The sequence below is a fragment of the Otolemur garnettii genome, unplaced genomic scaffold (assembly GCF_000181295.1).
Source record: "Otolemur garnettii isolate 467f Iridium unplaced genomic scaffold, OtoGar3 scaffold00007, whole genome shotgun sequence".
Lineage (NCBI taxonomy): Eukaryota > Metazoa > Chordata > Mammalia > Primates > Galagidae > Otolemur > Otolemur garnettii.
In genome coordinates, this window is record NW_003852402.1 from 15,128,481 (window position 1) to 15,147,979 (window position 19,499).

General features: G+C 36.3%; 1 protein-coding gene across 4 annotated transcripts in view; it reads right to left on the reverse strand.

Moving 5' to 3' along the window:
* RIC8B (RIC8 guanine nucleotide exchange factor B) overlaps positions 1-19,499 on the reverse strand; it is a 108,837-nt gene that overhangs the window by 42,228 nt on the left and 47,110 nt on the right. For all 4 annotated transcript variants that reach the window (XR_002771640.1, XM_003783277.3, XM_003783276.3 and 1 more), the window contains exons 4-6: positions 18,338-18,432; positions 5,199-5,427; positions 3,534-3,629 (exon numbers count right to left, since the gene is read on the reverse strand). Coding sequence is in view for 3 of the 4 variants with exons in the window: in XM_003783277.3 (XP_003783325.1) it covers positions 3,534-3,629; positions 5,199-5,427; positions 18,338-18,432 (420 nt within the window). In the remaining variant the exon portion in view is untranslated. The remainder of the gene's footprint in view (positions 1-3,533; positions 3,630-5,198; positions 5,428-18,337; positions 18,433-19,499) is intronic.

Sequence of the window (19,499 nt, forward strand, 5' to 3'; positions counted from 1 at the left end):
AAAAAAAAAAAAAAAAAAAAAAATTAATTAATCTTGCTTAAAGGATTACTCATGCTTTTATGGTATCTTCCTCTTCTTTCAATAGATTGTAAATTCCTCAAAGAGCCCCTACTTTCTAATCTCTCCTTATCAGCACCATCTATTGTTATATTCTATAAATAGTAAGGTGCTTACTAAATCTGATCATAAATATAAAGGGGAAAAATGAACTTGGTTCATTTATTTGGGGAAATTCTGTATCATGATAAATGAACAATAGGGTAAAAGATGGTATCATATATTGAAGTGTGGAAAAAAGGGGAAGAAATAGGTTAGGGGATGGAAATCAAGATACTAGTTAAACTTAAGATACCTACTACAAAAAAAAAAAAAAAGATACCTACTACACATTCAAGGGAAAGATATGAGTAAGCTGTTCACTATGTAAGTCAGGTGGTTAGGTGACAGGCTAGGCCTGGAGACATAAATTTGACAGTCTTCAGAATACAGATGGTTTTCAAAACTGTGACTCCTGAATGAGATCACTAAAGGAGTGGGGAGAGAGACCAACAATGCTTTGCAGCACTCAAATATTTATGGCTGAAAGAGGAAGAAGATCAACAAAGAAAAGGTTCTCTTTTGTGTCCTAGAAACCAACTAAAGAAAGTATTCAAAAGAGCAGGGAATACTTACATCAAATGCTACCATGGAATTAAAATAAAGAGATGTGAGAACAATTGTAACTTTGATAAAATACTTTACAGTGGCGTGAAAAGCATGAAAGCCTAATTATAGAGGGGTCAGGAAAGAATCAAAGATGAGAAGGGCTGGGCATAGCAGCTCATGCCTATAATTCCAATACTTTGGGAGGAAGCTTGAGGCTCAGAGTTTGAGACCAGCCTGGCAACATAGTAAGAACTTGTCTCTATAGAACATAAAAAAATAAGTTGAGCATGGCGGTGTGTGTCCCGTAGTCCCAGCTACACAGGAGGCTGAGGAGGGAGGCTTGCTTAATAAGCCCTGGCATTTGAGGCTGTAGTGACCTAAGATTGTGCCACTGCATTCCAGCCTAGATGACAAAGCAAGACCCTCTCTCTCTTAAACAAAGAACAAACAAACAAAGAGTACAAAGAATACAGAGTATAAAAAATTTATCTGAGAAACACTGCATAAAGAGGAGTAAAGAAATAGAAGGCAGCTTGAAAAATGGGATTAAGAGAAAGTTTTACTTTTTTTTAAGTTAGAAGATGTGTCTGGGTGCTAAAAGAAGTTATCTAGTACATTAAAGAAGATGATGATTAGTAACAGATACTCACATGTGCCCCAGAAGTATGTAAAAATATTATATCAAAAAATATTAAAAATGATTAATATTGGGCTCAGCACCCATGCTCAGTGGTTAGGGTGGCGGACAAATACACCAGGGCTGGAGGATTCGAACCTGGCCTGGGGCCTGCTAAACAACAATGACAACTACAACAAAAAAATAAGCTGGGTGTTGTGGCGGGCACGTGTAAGTCACAGCTACTTGGGAGGCTGAGGCAAGAGAATCCCTTAAGCCTGAGAGTTTGAGGTGGCTATGAGTTATGACGCCACAGCACTCTACTAAGGGTGAGATAGTGAGACTCTGTCTCAAAAAAAAAGATTAATATTCAAGGAAGGTGAAATAAATTGAGGGGCAAAGTTCATGAAAAGGTGAGAAGAAAAGAGATAAAGGCTGGCCATAGACTGAAGTAGGGATAATTCATCCATTGTGATAGATGGGGAGACAAAAGATATGGCAAAACAGATGCAGACAGTAGATGCAGTGGTGGAAAGGTAAGTTTTTTCTTGGTTTGTTAGTGAATTAGAAAACAAAGTCAACAAATGGAACCGAGAACAGAGGAGTAACACTGGAAATGTGAAGAAAAAGAGTTGTAAAATAAGTCATCTTGCAGTGTACTAGGGAACCACTTGGGGTTGGTAGTCTTAAATTGAAAGTAGACTAGTCAATATGGTTGTTTTAATTTCTCTTACATTTTAGTGCTCAGTGGAGGCCCAGAATAGGCATAAGGCTGGATTTAACAAGTTTATTGAGTTTTTCAGGTGAGTATGACTGAGGGCAACCATGGGTACTGGTGAAAGATCTGATTATAAGGGTGGCACCTGTGGCTCAGTGAGTAGGGCACCAGCCCCATCTACTCCGGGTGGCGGGTTCAAACCCAGCATGGCCAAACTGCAACAAAAAACAGCTAGGCGTTGTGGCGGGCGCCTGTAGTCCCAGCTACTCGGGAGGCTGAGGCAGGAGAATCGCCTAAGCCCAGGAGTTGGAGGTTGCTGAGAGCTCCACAGCACTCTACCAAGGGCAATAAAGTGAGACTCTGTCTCTTTAAAAAAAAAAAAAAATCCACCCCACCCCATCCCCCCTAAAAAGATCTGATTATAATAAGGAATTATAGGTGAAATCTAGCCTGGGTATGGAGAGAAGACAAGACAGCGAAAAGAAAAACATTGAAAAAAATGACAAACTAGCAATCCTCATAAAGATGAAAGAATGTCAGCTTGAGGGTACAAAGAGAAGGTGTAGAAATTGGTATTTTAAAGGTCAGTTTCAGTTACTGGTATTGTCAAAGTCTTAGACTTGAAATTTAAGATATACTCTAAAAGTTTAAAAACCATCTTTAATTATTCTTTTTCTTTCTCAACCCATGTTCCAGTCTATCAGGAAGTTCTATGAGCTCTACTTTTATAATATATCCCAAATATAAACTCTACCCACTACCACTCTCCTCCTAGACTTCCATCAGTTCTCTTTTGGGCCAGTTTCCTCACATCCACTTGTGGTCCATTATAGTCTATTGTACAAATAGTAGCCAGAGTATCTTTATAAATGAGAGATCATATCATTTCCCTACCAAAACATTCCTGTCTTCTCTCACTTAGGAGAGAATCAAAAACTCCTATACAACCTCATACTTGGCTCTTGTTACCTCTTTTTTCATCTACTGCTGTCCCCAATATGTACTGTTCCTTCATCATAATGGCCTCCTTGCTTTTCCCTAAGCACCTTCCCATCTCAGGGGTTTTGAACTTGTCCTCTCCAATATATTCCTCTCCCAAATGTCCTCAGAGGTACTCTTCTAACTTCTCCAGCTTCCTACTCAAACATCATCAGCTCAGAAAGGACTTTCCTTACCCATTTAAAGTCTCTCCTTTCTCTTCCTCTGCTTTATCTTTCTTCAGAACACTTATCACTATCTGTCATTGTATCATATATTTGTTTACTTTTTGTCTGCCCTCTATAAGATAAACTCCACAAGGGCAAAGACTTCATCTGTGGTTCAATACTCAGAACACAGCACACAGTAGATCTCAATGAACATTTGTTGTATAAATTAATGACTCAAAAATACACAATCACTTATTTTTTGGTTATAAAGATTTCAAAGATATAATACTTAACTTTTCTGAGTTTCTGATTTTCCAAAAAAAGACCATTATGAGAAAATTCAGTTCATTAATTCTATGTTACAAACCTAAGATTAAGTCTAAGATGTAATATACAAAGAAGTTACCTGATCTTTGAGATATTTCCTTATGTTTCGATGGGCTCGAGAACATTCTGTTAATAAGCTGAGAACTGGTGTCAGACCCTCTCTATAGCTGCTTCCCTAGAAAGAAAACCATGCAGGCTACATTAGTTTCTAATAGTATTACTTTCCTTCACATAACTCATACCTTTTTTGAGGGGGGATATGCTACAAAAAACTTGCGAATTATTTTAAAAATTATTTACCCAATAATATCTCCATTTTATCAGTTATCTTCATGCTTATTAATGCTTATTTTTGACCTTTCTTGATTTTCCTACATTTTCTAGGGTTTCCATTGACTCAGCTAATGGACTTAAATGAAGCAAAGTTTTGCTGGTCCATGTATGGGACTTTTTAATATAGTTACCCAATAAAGTCAGTGACAGAGCAGAGAAAATAAACAGCTTACAACAAATCGAAAACTAAAAATGTCTTTTCTTAAGTAAAGATGTCTTCTTTTATTTATTTTTTGAGACAAGAGTCTTACTTTGTCACCCTCAGTAGAATGCTGTGGTGTCATAGCTCACAGCAACCTCAAACCCTTGAGTTCAAGCAATCCTCTTGCCTTAGTCTCCCAAGTAGCTGGGACTATCGGCATCCTCCACAATGCCGGGCTAGTTTTTTTTTTTTTAGAGACAGGGTCTCACTCTTGCTCAGGCAGATCTTGAATGTGTGAGTGCAAGCAATCCACCCACCTTGGCCTCCCACAGTAGTAGGAATACAGGCAGGAGCCACTGCGCTGGCCTCTATTTTTTTTTTTTTGAGACAGATTCTCACTTTGTGGCCCTAGGTAGAGTCCCACGGTGATACAGCTCACAGCAATCTCAATCTCTTGGGCTCAAGTAATCCTCTTGCTTCAGCCTCCTGGGTAATTGGTGGCCACAATGCCAGTATACTTTCAGAGATGGGATCTCACTTTTGCTTAGTTTGGTCTTGAATTCCTGAACTCTAGTAATCTACCAGCCTTGGCCTTCCAGAGTGCTAGGATTACAGGCATGAGCCACTGTGCCTGGCTGGGAAGATGTCTTTTAAGTATTAGTATTAAGTGTTTGGGAGGTAATTTTTAATTCTAGGACTTACAAAGTACCTGCATGGAATAGTAATTAATTTTCCCTTTGTTTTCAGGGAACGGTCATAATTTTGGTATTGCATGAACACAATTTTTCAGCATTAAACAAATAAATTCACCTGGTTTCAGCAATTTATCATATATTGTAATAAAATGCTTCCCAAAGTAAAATTACACAACATGTCAGCTACAAAAAGACTTAGATTCTAAGCATATAGGAAGGGGGGAGGGGGGGAGGGGGTAATGGGGGGAGGGAGGGGGATTGGAGGGATCACTTCTGAGGTTTATCTTACAAGGGTACAAATGAATCTTTCTAAGAGCAGAATGTGAACGTTTTAAAATAACAACTAAGAAAATGACACGAAGGCTATGTTAACCAGTTTGATGGAAGTGTTTCGGATTGTGTGTGAAAACCCCACACTGTACCCCTGAAGTGCATTAACGTACATAGTTACCATTCAATAATAATAAAAAAAAAAACTTAGATTTAAAAATCATGCTCCTTGGTATGTTTGTAGTATGGCATATTTATATTCTTTGAAAGCATCTTCCCAAGGCTTTTATTTTATCAGCCTTACCTTGTCTATTCTCTTCTCCATAAAATTGAGTAAAACATGAATGGCCTCCATATTCATGCCATTGTATACCATGGTACTGTTTTTTAAAACTGTTTCTTTTTCAGCTGTTTGATCACTGGGCAGTTCATCTAGAGTTGTTGCCTCTTGGGTTGTTTCTTCATGGGTTAACGGGCAAATGAGAACATCCAAACAAGAGACAGGAACATTGCTTAAAAGGTTGACTGCATTGCTGAAAAGCAATTTAAAAATACAATATTTTAATTTGATTGAATAGTTCTTTAAAATGCAAATATAAGAATTTCAGAAATGACTTCTAGGAGTCAATTAAAATTTTTCTTTTTCAAAATGAGCCATTAATATTATTTGGCACTTACTAAGAGAAAATAAAGAGTTGTTTCAAATAACACATAAGACAAATCAGAAAAACGGATGTTAAATAGACAGACACAATCACATGATGTCATGACACTTTCTGAAATGCTAAGATAGAATTAGTAAGCTTTAATACTTTAATTTTATTATGACAACAATGTTAGCTTTGCATTTTTCCTCCTGGGGAGAAAAAAATCCTTTTGTGGATCCATTGGTGTTTTATTATTCCTTAGATTACAACACAAAGCAGCTTATCACAGAGGCAACAACATTAAAAATTAAATATTATAGAATTAAGTTTTGTTTTTTCTCTACATGTAGAAAATACAATTTTTGAATCATCCCATTTTTTTGTGAGACATTTGCAGGAAAGGGAAATGGGAGCTTTTTTTCTTACTCAACGTCTTTTAAAGTGAAGTCAACATAGCTGTCTAACCTTTATCTCTTAGGCCTTTCTACTATATATTAATAAACACGTTAAGCCTGGGATGCACACCAGTAGGGGGAACCCAAACCTTGTATTTTTGGCATTCCCTTGTGCTGTTGTTCAGTGTACAGAAGATTAAACTGACACTAACAACTTAAAAATTAGACATGTTCAATGAAAATATTTTCCAAGTGCTAGTTAGTATTCTTTCATCTAAAAGGAGAGGTAGTGCTCTATGCTAACTTGATCTTATGCGCTTGTGCCTCAGAACTTCCTGATAAACAACAATGAAAAGACAGGCATTACATTTCCTAGTGACAGAGAAGCAAATCTAAAAATAACCACATCCTAACTAAAAATAAACTCTTGCAAATGCAATTTAAAAGTCTAACCACTTGAAAGCCAAACTCGGGGCTTAATCCATCTAATGTTATCTTAATTTAGAGCATGGTAGTTCTTTTTAATTTAGATTACACTGACACTTTAAAAAATAAAGCAAAACAAACAGAAAAACAAACCAAAAAAACCACAAAGATTTTTCTCTCCTTTACCCTAAAATGTGTGGCTCCATTTGCCCAAGAATGAATATTTCCTTTCTTTCTTTCCATCTTACAGGAAAATAAAAATCAGTAAGAAATTCATTTAAAAGACAGACAATGAAGAAAAATGAGACATCGAAAAATTATGAACCAAGGGCAAAAAATAATCTAACAAGTCCTATGAATAAATAATTTCTAATAAAATAAAAGTTATTTGGTTGTCTTCACTAAAACCAAATAACTGTAAAATAGAGCCTCCAATTTTGGTTATTTGTAAATAATACAAGTGTACAATGCTTTTTGTATAAACTTTCTTTTAAGATTTTTTTGCAAACATCTGTAGCTTCTTATCTATAGTTTAAAATGTTTCGTTTCTGACTTAAGCATTTGGAAATTGTTAAATACCACAGCTTTATTGGGGAAAAAAGAAGAACTACTTTTGAATTATTTTCTAAAATTGTCCAAGGCATTCTAAAATGTTAGGATTCTTTCCTAAACATAAGGCAATAGGTTCTGAAGTCTATCCATAGTATCATTGTCTGAATCTACCATCGAGACCAGACTAAAAAGTTAAAGATGGGTCATTTCATTACAAAGGAATGTTTCCCCTTCACATTCTTAAAGTAAGCAGTTTCCAGGAATTCAGTAAATTTAAGAAACTAAACGAGTTTGATTCAACAAATATTTGGAAGTTTTAGGCTTTTCAAGAAAAGTTCACATTTTCTCATTTCTTATTAAACAACTCGTTCCCAAACAACTACAAAATTAATTTTCTGGCTCACTGTGTTTGAGCTATTCTTTTTAAGTAAGGAAGGCCAGCTTTCTGAGCTCTGTCACTTCTCTGACAGTTTTATTTGTGGTAGAAGAGTGTATGAAATTCTCCAGCTACCAGGAAGTCAGTGACTATGCACAGATCTGCACAATGGTGTTTGCATTCCTACTCCAGGGGGTAGAAATACTGTGTATATTACTCTCCCCTTTTCAGCTTCCTAGAGATCATTAATCACTTGGACATGACATCCTCCCACTCATGCTCCCAGCCCCCTCCTGATATGCAGATAGAGTTAAAGCAAGGCCTGTTTAGAGTTCCTTTAATGTCCTGCTTAAAGCCTTGTTAGTTGTGGGACAGAGAAGGCAATCTTAAATATAGACCTCTATCAATCCTCGGACTGAACATAATTTAATACCAAATGACACTGCAGAGCATGTTAATGGCACATGTAGATCTATAGCTGTTAACAAATCTTCCTGGTCAAATGCATGAAAACTTCTTTATATCTGGAGCTCACATATCTTTTTTCACACCTAGAGAGTCCATATAAATAAATCTTAAGATCTCCAAAAGAGTTTCCTTCTGCTCTCTTTATGTATTTTTGAAAATATTTTTTCTTTGTGGTAAGAGCACTGAAGTTCTATCCCCTTAGCAAATTTTAAGTATACAATATAATATTGCTAATATTGCTATGTAGGCTCTATGCTGTATAGGAGAGCCTATATCCCTTGACCAATACCTCTCTATTTTTCCCTCCCTTTAGCTCCAGATAACCAACCACTCTTCTAATACCTGGTTCTATGAGAGTCACTATTTTAGATTGCTCAGGGCCAGGCATGATGGCTCATTTCTGTAATCCTAGCCTTTGGGAGGCCATGATGGGAGGACTGATTGAGGCCAGGAGCTCAACCTGGGCAACAGAATAAGACCCTACAAAAATTAAAAAATATTAGCTGGGATCTAGTTCAGCGCCTGTAGCACAGTGGTTATGGCTCCAGCCATATACACTGAGGTTGGTGGGTTCAAACCCAGCCGGGGCCAGCTATAACAACAACAACTGTAACAAAATAGCCTGGCATTGTGGTGGGTGCCTATAGTCTCTGCTACTTGGGAGGCTGAGGCAAGAGAATCACTTAAGTCCAAGAGTTTGAGGTTGCTGTGAGCTGTGATGCCATGGCACTCTATTGAGGGTGACATAGTGAGATTCAGTTTAAAAAAAAAAAAAAGTAAAAAAAAATATTAGCTGGGATCATGCAGTTTTGTCCTTCTGTGTCTATTTTATTTCACTTACCACGATGTCTTCCAGATCTATCCATGTTATGAGGAAATCCAAGTGGGAAGATTTCCTTCATTTCAAAGGATGAATAGTTTTCCCTTGTGTGTGTGTGTACCATGTTTTCTTTATCTATTAACTCCCTGACATTTAGGTGGTTTCTATACATATATACGGCCTACTTTGAATAGTGTTATAATGCAGCAGTCCCCAACCTTTTTGCCACCAGGGACCAATTTCATGGAAGACAATTTTCTCATGGTGGGGAAGAGTAGAGAGGGGGGAATGGACAGGAAGCAGAACTCAGGCATGATGCTCTGAGGCATGGTTTCTAACAGGCCACAGATGGGCACCTAGGGTGGGAGGCTAGGAACCGCAGTTGTAATGAACATGGGAGTGTAGATATTTCTTCAAGATAGTAATTTTATGTCCTTTAGTAATATGGTAATTCTATTTTTTCCTTTGAAGAAACTTCCACTTTGGAATTCTATAATGGCTGTACTAAATTACATTCCCACCAATAGAGTACAAAGGTTTCCTTTTTTCTGCATCCTCACCAATACTTGTTATCTTTTTTTTTTCTTTTTTTGAGACAAAGTCTCACTTTGTTACCCTTGGTAGAGTGCCATGGCATCATAGCTCACAACATCCTCAAACTCTAGGGCTCAAACGATTCTCTTGCTTTAGCCTCCCAAGTAGCTGGGGCTACAGGCGCCCTCCCCAACTCCCAGCTTGCTCTGGCTCAGGATGGTCTCCAACCTGTGAACTCAGGCAATCCACCCACCTTAGCCTCCCAGAGTGCTTGGATTACACATCTGGCCTCTTAGCTTTTTTTTTGTAACAGCCATTCTAACAGGTATGAAGTGACATCTTATTGTAGTTTCGATTTGCATTTCTATGATGATTAGCAATGTATGGATACATACATCTTCTTTGGAGAAATGTGTCTATTCAGGTCCTTTGCCTGCTGTTAATCAGTTTCATTGTTTTATTTTTTTGCTATTGAGTTCCTTACATATTTTAGATATTAATTCCTTACCAGATAAGTGGTTTGCAAACATTTTCTCCCATTCCATAGGTTTCTTTTTCATTTTGTTGAGTATCTCCTTTGCTGGGCAGAAGCAGTTTAGTTTGATGTAATCCCATTTGTCTATTTTTATTTTTGTTATTTATGCTTTTGGTATCATATCCAAGAAATCACTGCTAAGACCAATATCTATAAGCTTTTTCTCTGAGTTTTCTTCTAAGAGTTTTAAAGTTTCAGTATTTTACATTTAAGTCTTTAAATCCAGTTTTCCAACATCATTTATTGAGGAGACTATTCTTTCCCCAATGTGTCTTCTTGGCATGCTTGTTGAAGATCAGTTAGTTGGCTGTTTATGCATAGGTTTATTTCTAGGCTTTCTGTTCTGTCCCCACCTCCATAGCTGACCACTTCCCTACAGTGACCACCTCCTTAAGCTGACCTAATTTTCATAGACTGGACATGCATCACAAGTACTTAATGGAAGTTCCTTATGTTGACTACCTCCGTATGTTGACTAGTTTGTTATAGTTAACTCATAGAGGTTCTACTGTATATGTTTATTTTTATGCCAGTAACCAAGCTATTATAATTACTGGAGCTTTGTGGCATCTTATAAAATCAGGTGGTATGATACCTTTAGCTTTGTTATTCTTACTCAAAAGTGCTTTGGCTATTCAGGGCCTTTTGTGGTCCCCCTCCTACCTCAAAAGAAAAGAAAGAAAGAAAGAAGGAAGGGAGAGAAGGGAAAGAAGGAAGGAGAGATGGATAGTTGGAAGAAAATTTTTGAGGTAATGAAAAAGTTCAAGGCTTTGATTCTGGTGATTCTTTGCACCCAAATTTATCAAGTTGTATAGATTAACCACGCACAGCTTCTTGCACATCAATCATTCCTCATGTGTTAGAATATTAATTTAATCTATCAGTTGTTTTTTTTTTTTTTTGAGACAGAGTCTTAACTATGTTGCCTTGGGTAGAGTGCCGTGGCATCACAGCTCACAGTAACTTCCAACTCTTGGGCTTAAGCAATTCTCCTGCCTCAGCCTCCCAACTAGTTGGGACTACAGGTGCCCACCACAACACCTGGCTATTTTTTGTGGCAGTTGTTTAGTTGGTCCAGGCTTGGTTCGAACCCGCTACCCTTGGTGTATGCGGCTGGCGCTGTAACCACTGTGCTACGGGCACTGAGCCTTAATTTATCAGATTTATATTATGATATTAGTTTCAAGTTTCATACTATGCTCTTTCTATCAAATGACTCAGGCAAAGAAAAAAAAAGATCTCCCAAAGATTTTCAGATTTAAGTAAATATTTAAGTTTCATTTTATCTAACTTAATCCAGTTATTTATTACTTGTGTCAGATACTGTTTCAGGCAGGTAATGTATACAAAATAGAGAAAAATTCCTGCCTTAATGGAACTTACTTTATAGCATGGGAGAACAGCTAATAAAAAGTTAAAAATAAAAAAGATAAATAACATGCTAGAAGGTGGTAAATGTGCTGGAAGGAAAAAAACAGGAAGGTCAGAAGGTACATATGGGTTACAATTTTAAATAGGATGGTTAGGGCAGGCCTTACTGGGATAAGCCATTTAAATAATGACTTAAAGGGATCAGGGCGTAAGTAATGAGAGTATCTAAGGAAAGAGTATTTTGGCAAGAAATAAGAACAAGAACAAAGGCTCTAGGGGAGGAGTGGTGGCATATTTAAAAGGCAGTTGAAAAAGTTGGTGTGGCTGATCATCATATTCAAGAGGAGTATATGAGATCTGATGGTTTGGGAGACAGATTAGCCTTATAAACTATTATAACTTAAGTTTTTATGCTAAGTGAAACAGGAAGCATTCTTTTGCAGGGTTTTGCATGGTGATATAGTCAAACTTAATTAAAAGGGTCACTTTGACTACTGCATTGAAAACAGTCAGTAGAACATCAAAGGTAAAGGAGAACAGTTAGGATACTGCTGCAATAATTCAGGTGAGTGAACACAGTGAAGTGGTTCACTGGATACATTTTGAAGGATTTCAAAGACTAGTGTGGAGTGTGAGAGAATCTAAAGTTCTAGCCTTCGCAAGTGGAATGCTGGAGTTGCCAGAAATGAAATGGGAAACACTGTAGGAGAAGCAGCTTTTTAGCGGAAGACTAATTAGAGTTTAATTTTAAATATGTTATGTTTGGGACGTCTACTAGACCTCCCAGGGGAGATGTTAATAGGAAATTAGCTATATGAGTCTGAAGTTCAGAGAGGAACATCTGAATTAGATATAAAAACTGAGAAATCAATGGTACCAAGATGCTCTTGGAAAAGAACAAAGCCGAAGAACTGATACTTCTTGATTTCAAAACTTACCATAAAGCTACAGTAATCAGAATGATGTGCTATATTGGCCTTCAGACATATAGACTAATGCAACAGAAGAAACAGTTCAGAAAAAAAATCCCCACATACATGGTCAAGATTTTTGACAAGGATGCCAAGACCAATGGGGAAAGTACAGTCTTTCAACACATAGTATTGGGGAAGCTGGATATCCACATGTAAAACAGTGAAGCTGGATACTTACCTAATACTATATACAAAAATTAACTCAAATGGACCAAAGATCTTAATTGAAGGCCTAAAACTATAAAACTCTTAGAAGAAAACACAGGGTAAAAGCTTCACATTACCAGATTTGGCAAAAATTTTTTGGATATGACACCAAAGAAACAGGAAACAAAAGAAAAGATAGACAGATTGGACTGCATGGAAAATTAAAGCATTTTGTACATCAAAAAAAGAAACTCACATAACAGAAAAAAATGTTTAAAAATCACTTCTAATAAGAAATTAATATCTAGAATATATAAAGGACTCCTAAAACTCAACAACAATAAAACAAACAACCTGACTCAGAAAGGGGCAAAGAGGCCAAGAGTGACGGCTCACACCTACAATCCCAGCACTTTGGGAAGCTAAGGAGAAAGGACTGCTTGAGCCCAGGAGTTCAAGACCACTCTGGGCAACACAGCAAGACTCTATTTCTTAATAAAAAAATAAGAAAAATTAGCAGGGCATGTTGGTCATGCCTGTAGTCTGAGCTACTCAGGAGGCTGGGGCAGGAGTTTGAGGATACAGTGAGCTATGATTACACCACTCCAGCATGGGCAATAGAGCAAAGCTCTGTCTCAAAGAAAAGAAAAAAATGGACAAAAGACTGAACAGATACTTCTTTAGAGGAGATACAAATGAGCACATGAAAGATGATCAACAGTAACCATTAGAGAAATGCAAATCAAAACTTAACACCATTGGTGGCCACTATAAACAAAGAAATTAAAAAAACAGAAACAGAAAATTACAAGTATTAGCAAGGATGTGGAGAAATTAGAACCCTTGTATATTGCTGGTAGAAATGTAAATGGTATAGCAGCTGTGACTTCTCAAAATATTAAATATATAACTACTGTATGACCCATCAATTCTATTTCTGGGTATATATCTAAAAGAATGGAAAGCAGGGTTTTTAATTAGTTAAGAGCATGAAATATTTATAATAGATAAAATGTGGAAGAAATCCAGTGCCCACTGATAGATAAGTGGATAAGAAAATGTGGCATATGGATACAATGGAATATTATCCAGCCTTGAAGAGGAAAGGAAAAGAAAGGAAGGAATGTACCATATGCTAAAACATGGATAAACCTTGAGAACATTATTGCAGGTAAAAAAAGCCAGAAACAAAAAGACAAATCCTACATAATTTCACTCATATTATTAGGTACCTAAGAGAAGTCAAATCCACAGAGACAGAAAGTAGAATGTTGGTTACCAGGGGCTGGGGAGAGATAAGAATGAGGAGTTAGTGTTCAATGAGTACAGAGTCTCAGTTTTATAAAGTGAAAAAAGTTACAGAGATGGATGGTGGTGATGTTATTTGCCTGTGTGTGTGTGTGTGTGTGTGTGTGTGTGTGTGTGTTGGGTGTACATATAAATGTATGCATACATTTATTTTATTTTTTTGAGACAGGATCTCACTGTCATCAGGGCTAGAGTACAGTGGCAAAACCATAGATCACTACAGCTTCAAACTCCTGGGCTCAAGCGATCTTCCTACTGCAGCCTCCCAAGTAACTGGGACTATAGATGTGTGCCACCATGCCTGCCTACAGATGACGTCTCACTATGTGGATCAGCTGGTCTTGAACTCCTGGCCTCAAGCAATCCTCTTACCTTGGCTTCCAATATAAATGTATTTAATGCCACTGAGCTGTACACTTAAAAGTTGTTAGGATGGCAAATTTTATGTTAAGTATATTTTATTATAATAAAAAATGTGGAAGAAAAATTCCAACTCCCATGTATAAGACATATTTAGCATTGTAATAAGGTGTCATTAGGTACTAAATTGTCTCCTTCAATATGAGACAAAATGAGTTAGTCTAAACAAAGAAACAGTAACAATAAAAAGCTTTGTAGATGTCCATGTACTCAGTAAATAAACTAGATTGAAAGCCTAAAATACATTAAATCAGATCTGGCCCTCCATTCTCCTCTTCTCATCAGTATATACGCCATCCCCATTTTTCCCTTTCTCTCCAAAAATAAACAAAACCATGCCTACATAGAAATTTTGAAAGCTGTTTATGCAAAAGATTATTGATTATGAATAGAAGTGCTAAAAATACTTTTAGGCAGACAGTAGAGATGAACAGAATTAGGATGTCCTTTAATGTAGCAAAAAAGGTGATTCATCCCAACAACTAACTACTTGTTTCTGTAAATATAGACAAAAGGAAATGAAATAGAATAAAAAAGATTTTTAAAATCACCTAAAATGCTGATTAGTGAAAATGAAGGTAAAGGTCTACTGTCCCTGTGAGTTAACTCATTTTATTTCTATGTCCATGTCCTCTTGATTTCTATGGGAAAAAAGAAATGGCACTGTCTTTTTTCTTTGTGTAGCGACAGAGTCTCACTTTATCACCCTTAGTAGAGTGCAGTTGAGTCACAGCTCACAGCAACCTCCAACTCCTGGGCTTAGGTGATTCTTCTGCCTCAGCCTCCCAAGTAGCTGGGACTACAGGCGCCTGCCACAACGCCCGGCTATTTTTTGTTGCAGTTTGGCCAGGGCTGGGTTTGAACCCGCCACCCTCTGCATATGGGGCCAGCGCCCTACTCACTGAGCCACAGGTGCCTCCCTGGCACTGTCTTATAAAGACAATATACCAGAAAAAGCTGCTAGGCTATGTTTGTTACTTACTCTTCTCCTAAAGCACCTTTATAGGTTCCTAATATGCACGTCCATAAACATTCCTGTCTTCATAGTAACTTAGATGGACAAAAACAGATTTCTTTGTATGATCACAGGCTAAACACAGACATAAGTTCCTAAGCAAAATACCAAAATCAAGAAACAACTTAAAAAAAAAATAAAGCTTCAAAGTGATGTAAATATTGTATCTAAAAGCCAGTATGGGGTGGCACCTGTGGCTCAGTAGGTAGAGCGCCGGCTGTGAGCTGTGACGCCAAGGCACTCTACCCAGGGTGATAAAGTGAGACTATGTCTTTAAAAAGAATAAATATATAAAAGCTAGTATGCTTGTTCTAACAGTAATAGAAGACGCATGGGGGCAACATGTAGCAGTGGTGGTGGCAGCTCCCATTTACTGAAAGCTTACTCAGTGCCAGGGAAGGAGGGCTTTATAAATTTCTCATTTAATCATCATTACAACCCTTTGGGTTTGATGATGGTGTATAACCATGTACTATGCATCCCAGAATTATCTATTTCATTACATTTTTCCTTAAAACAAAAGACCATGAACAGAAACTTTTCAAAAGAAGATAGACTAATGATCAAAAAAAAAGAAAATATGCTTAACGTGTCTAATCATCAGGGAAATGCAAATCAAAACCACAGTGAGATATTATCTAATTCCAATGAGAATAGCTTTTTTTTTTCAATGAGAATAGCTTTTATCAAAAAGTCCCCAAACAAGAAATGTTAATGTGGATGCAGAGAGACATGAACACTTCTACACTGTTATTATACACTGTTGGTGCAACCACAAACTAGTAGAACCTCTATGTTAAGTAGAAAGATTCCTCGAAGAACTAAAAGTGGACCTACCATTTGATTCAGCAATCTCACTACTGGGTATTCACCAAAAGAAAAAAAAAAAGACATTTTATTTAAAAAGACACCTGAGCTTTTACAGTAGGCAGGATTCATAACTGCAAAGATGTGGAAACAATCCAAGTGCCCATCAACACATGAGTGGATTAATAAAATGTGGTACTACTCAGCCATAAAAAAATGGTGAACTAATACCTCTTGTATTAACCTGTATGGAACTGGAGAACACTCTTCTAAGTGAAGTATCACAAGAATAGAAAAACACATACCACATGTACTCACTGTTAAATTAGAACTAATCAATCAACACTTATGTGCACATATGGAAATAACACTCAATGGAAATCAGGTGGTTGGGAGGAGCAAGAAGGGGTAAGTAAATTCACACCTAAAGGGTATAATGCACACTATCTGGGTAAAAGGTACACTTAAAACTCTGACTCAAACTGTACAAAAGCAATTTATGTAACCAAAACATTTGCACCCCTGTAAGATTCTGAAATTTTAAAAAAGTCCCCAAAAAAACAAAAGTAAAAAACAAATATATAATTTAAAAAAAGAAGATGTTACTTTGAAATATCTTTTATTTTTATTTTTTTTGTGCCACACACAAAAAAATTTGTTTTAGAGTCATTACAGAGGAGCAGAATTCAGGAGATATTAGAATTCTAATAAGGTTTCTAAAATAGCCCTTTGAGGTTCATGCCGTTTTCTCTATATTTAAATGGATTAGAGTCATTACTGCTCAAATGATACTAATCACTTTAATTCTGATTAAAATGACACACAAGGTCATCCCAGAGAGAACTGTTAAGTCAGCAACAACCTCAATCTCCCAGGAAAGCTTTTGAGAAATACTCATAAATCCTGTCTGTGGCTCTAGGGATACTCCTTCTTATTTACAGTAAAGCTAGCAGATTTTTATCAAAGCAATTTTAAGATGAAAACAATTTTTTAAAGAAAAACAGCAAATGTCACAGAGAAAAATATATCTCATTACTTTGTAAAAAAATTAGATTTTAAAAACTTTGTGTAGTTTTTGCTCTCTTTTGACAAATACTGAGTTCTATGTCATTCAGAGATGTCCTCGGCAATGTATTTGTAACTAGTGTAGCAATTCTTGTCATAAAGCTTCATATCCTTGCACTTCATGTGACTATGTAATTTGCAATATCTGATTTACCAAAAAACAAAAACAGCACCACAAGAAACCAACAACAATTTATTCCTGGGCTTATAAAGCCCATTTTCTTTGACTTTTAGTGTCTAGATTTCTAGTGTCTCTTGAATATGATAAAAAATTACAATGTATCAATAATAAAAAATCTTTTAAAGATACGATTTATTGTAGTTAATCCAATTACTTTTTAAAGATAGTCTTAAGAGAATTAAAGGAATCTTTGATTAGTAGCTATAGGAAAAAATTACACCTTTAAAAAAATCCATGTTAGTATATGTGCTGCCAAAATGAGCATTTATTTATTTATTTTCTGTTACATGTACAGGGTGTCCCAAAAGTCATATACACAGTGAAAATGCAGCAAAATTTAACAAAATATCCATTACAAAATTCTACGAAATATTCCCTATCTGTTGGCCACCTCACTGTAAAATTCTATGAGTATTTTGTCAATTTTGACAATTTCCTGTTTTATCTATGTACGGTGACTTTTGGGACATGCCTTGTATATTGTGTAGCCTTTTTTGTTTGTTTTTGAGAAAGATTTTGCTCTGCTACCCAGGCTGGAGTGCAATGGTACAATCATGGCTCGCTGCAGCCTCAAATTCCTAGGCCGTGGCAATCTTCCTGCCTCAGCTATGTCTTGCTATGTTGCTCAGGATGGTCTTGAACTCCTGGCCTCAAGCAATCATCCTACCAAAGTGCAAGTATTAAAGGTATGAGCCACCACGCCCAGAGAGTATTATACATTTTAATAGTAGTCTATTAAAGCTCTAACAAGTCACAAAACTTGAACTATAGTGTTTTCAACATACTTTATGTTTTTTTAAAATATATTTTTATATATTTTAATACTTAACAAGTTTTTTAAAAAAATTATCATTGCCTAAGACATATATTTTGGTGAAGATTCTTAAAATTAGTAAGCATTAGTTAAGTGTAATAATTATAATAAAAGCAGGGTTCAAATCTTAGCTTTTCCTCTTATTAGGGCTGTGTGATCTTGGAGAAATTGCTTGATTCTCTGCCTCAATTTCTCTATCTACTATTGAAAGGGAAAAATAGAAGTACCTATCTCATAAACTGGGACCAATAACTAAAAGAAGTTAATTTTTATAAAGTACTTAGCACAATGCCACATGGTATTTAATAATGTGTTATTATTACTGTTATTCTGAATTTTATTGTTGAATGCAACAAATAGCTAAATGATCTTCTCTTGTTGAGACTTAACTATAACAAAGTCAAAGGGGCAAATAAAAATTTCTCATCAGGGCATGATTATGATTTCTACGGTAATGATTTCTGACTTACTAGTTACCTGATCTACTGTAATTATTTCACTTTCCTATAATAAACAATGAGAATTAGATGCATAAAGACAAGAACTGTTGATGTCCTTCATTGAGACAGCAATACAGAGCTTACCCACCTGTGCAGCTCTTCTGTTTTGTCTTCAGTTGGACCTACGATTAGTAAACAGTGGCGAAGGACAGCTGCCATGACACGGAACTGATGAGAATCACTCTATGGCAAATAAAAAAGAGAGGAAAAATTGGGGGTTGAATGCCTTAATGGAGGCATCTGGTGTATTACTGTATCTCTTGTCCCACAAAACAATCATTCTTATACTGTACGTTGTATGTGGCATATCACAAGAAGAGTTCTCAAGGCAATACTAAACAAACAGTCACTATCTCATATGAACAACCACAATCCCCTCTAGAAATGGCCCATGCCAGTAGTTGCTAATCTAGCTACTGTTTTACCTTAAGGTTCAATGCCATTAGGGATTTTCTTCATTTCCAGAAAGCCTAGATTCTTTTGTTCTATGGTATACTGTTTCAGTTTACCAATTATTATAAAAGTTCAAATAGATGTGATGTTATCAGGTATTTGAGAGGCTGGTTGTACATTCTTTTTCTCCCCCCCCATTCTTTTTTTTTTCTTTTATTAAGTCAAATATACATAGATCATGAATGCCTTTGTGGGATTCAATGTGTTGATTATTTGTACAAATTGGAGTGCTTATGTCCAACTAATTAACATAGCTTTCATCTCATGTTTTCTCCCATTCTTAAGATACTTTACTAAATAGAACGTGTTTCAGCTCCATCCAGGTAAACACAAAAGCTTTAAAGCAGTGACCCTTTAATACAGTTCCTCATGTTGTGGTGACCCCAACCATAAAATTATTTTCGTTGCTACTTCATAACTGTAATCTTGCTACTGTTATGAATCATAATGTAAATATCTGATACCCAGGAAACCCCCAAAAGGGCTGCAACCCACAGGTTGAGAACCGCTGCTTTAAAGTACATCCTTAATAAAAATGGCTTATCTGGTAACTTTTGAAAGCAATAAATCCATCAACTTCATTTTAATCAATCTTCTTAATATCCTAACTTCCTCCAGAACTACCCCACAAGTAATGAAAACTAAGCAATCTCCCACATTTACTCGTTGGCAGTAGCATGAGAAACTGAGAATAATCATTTGATTTACCTTTTCATTATAGTGAGATCTTGAACCATTACAACTACTTTTTTTTTTTTACTATTACAATGTCTTTAATCATCCACATGAAGGTCACA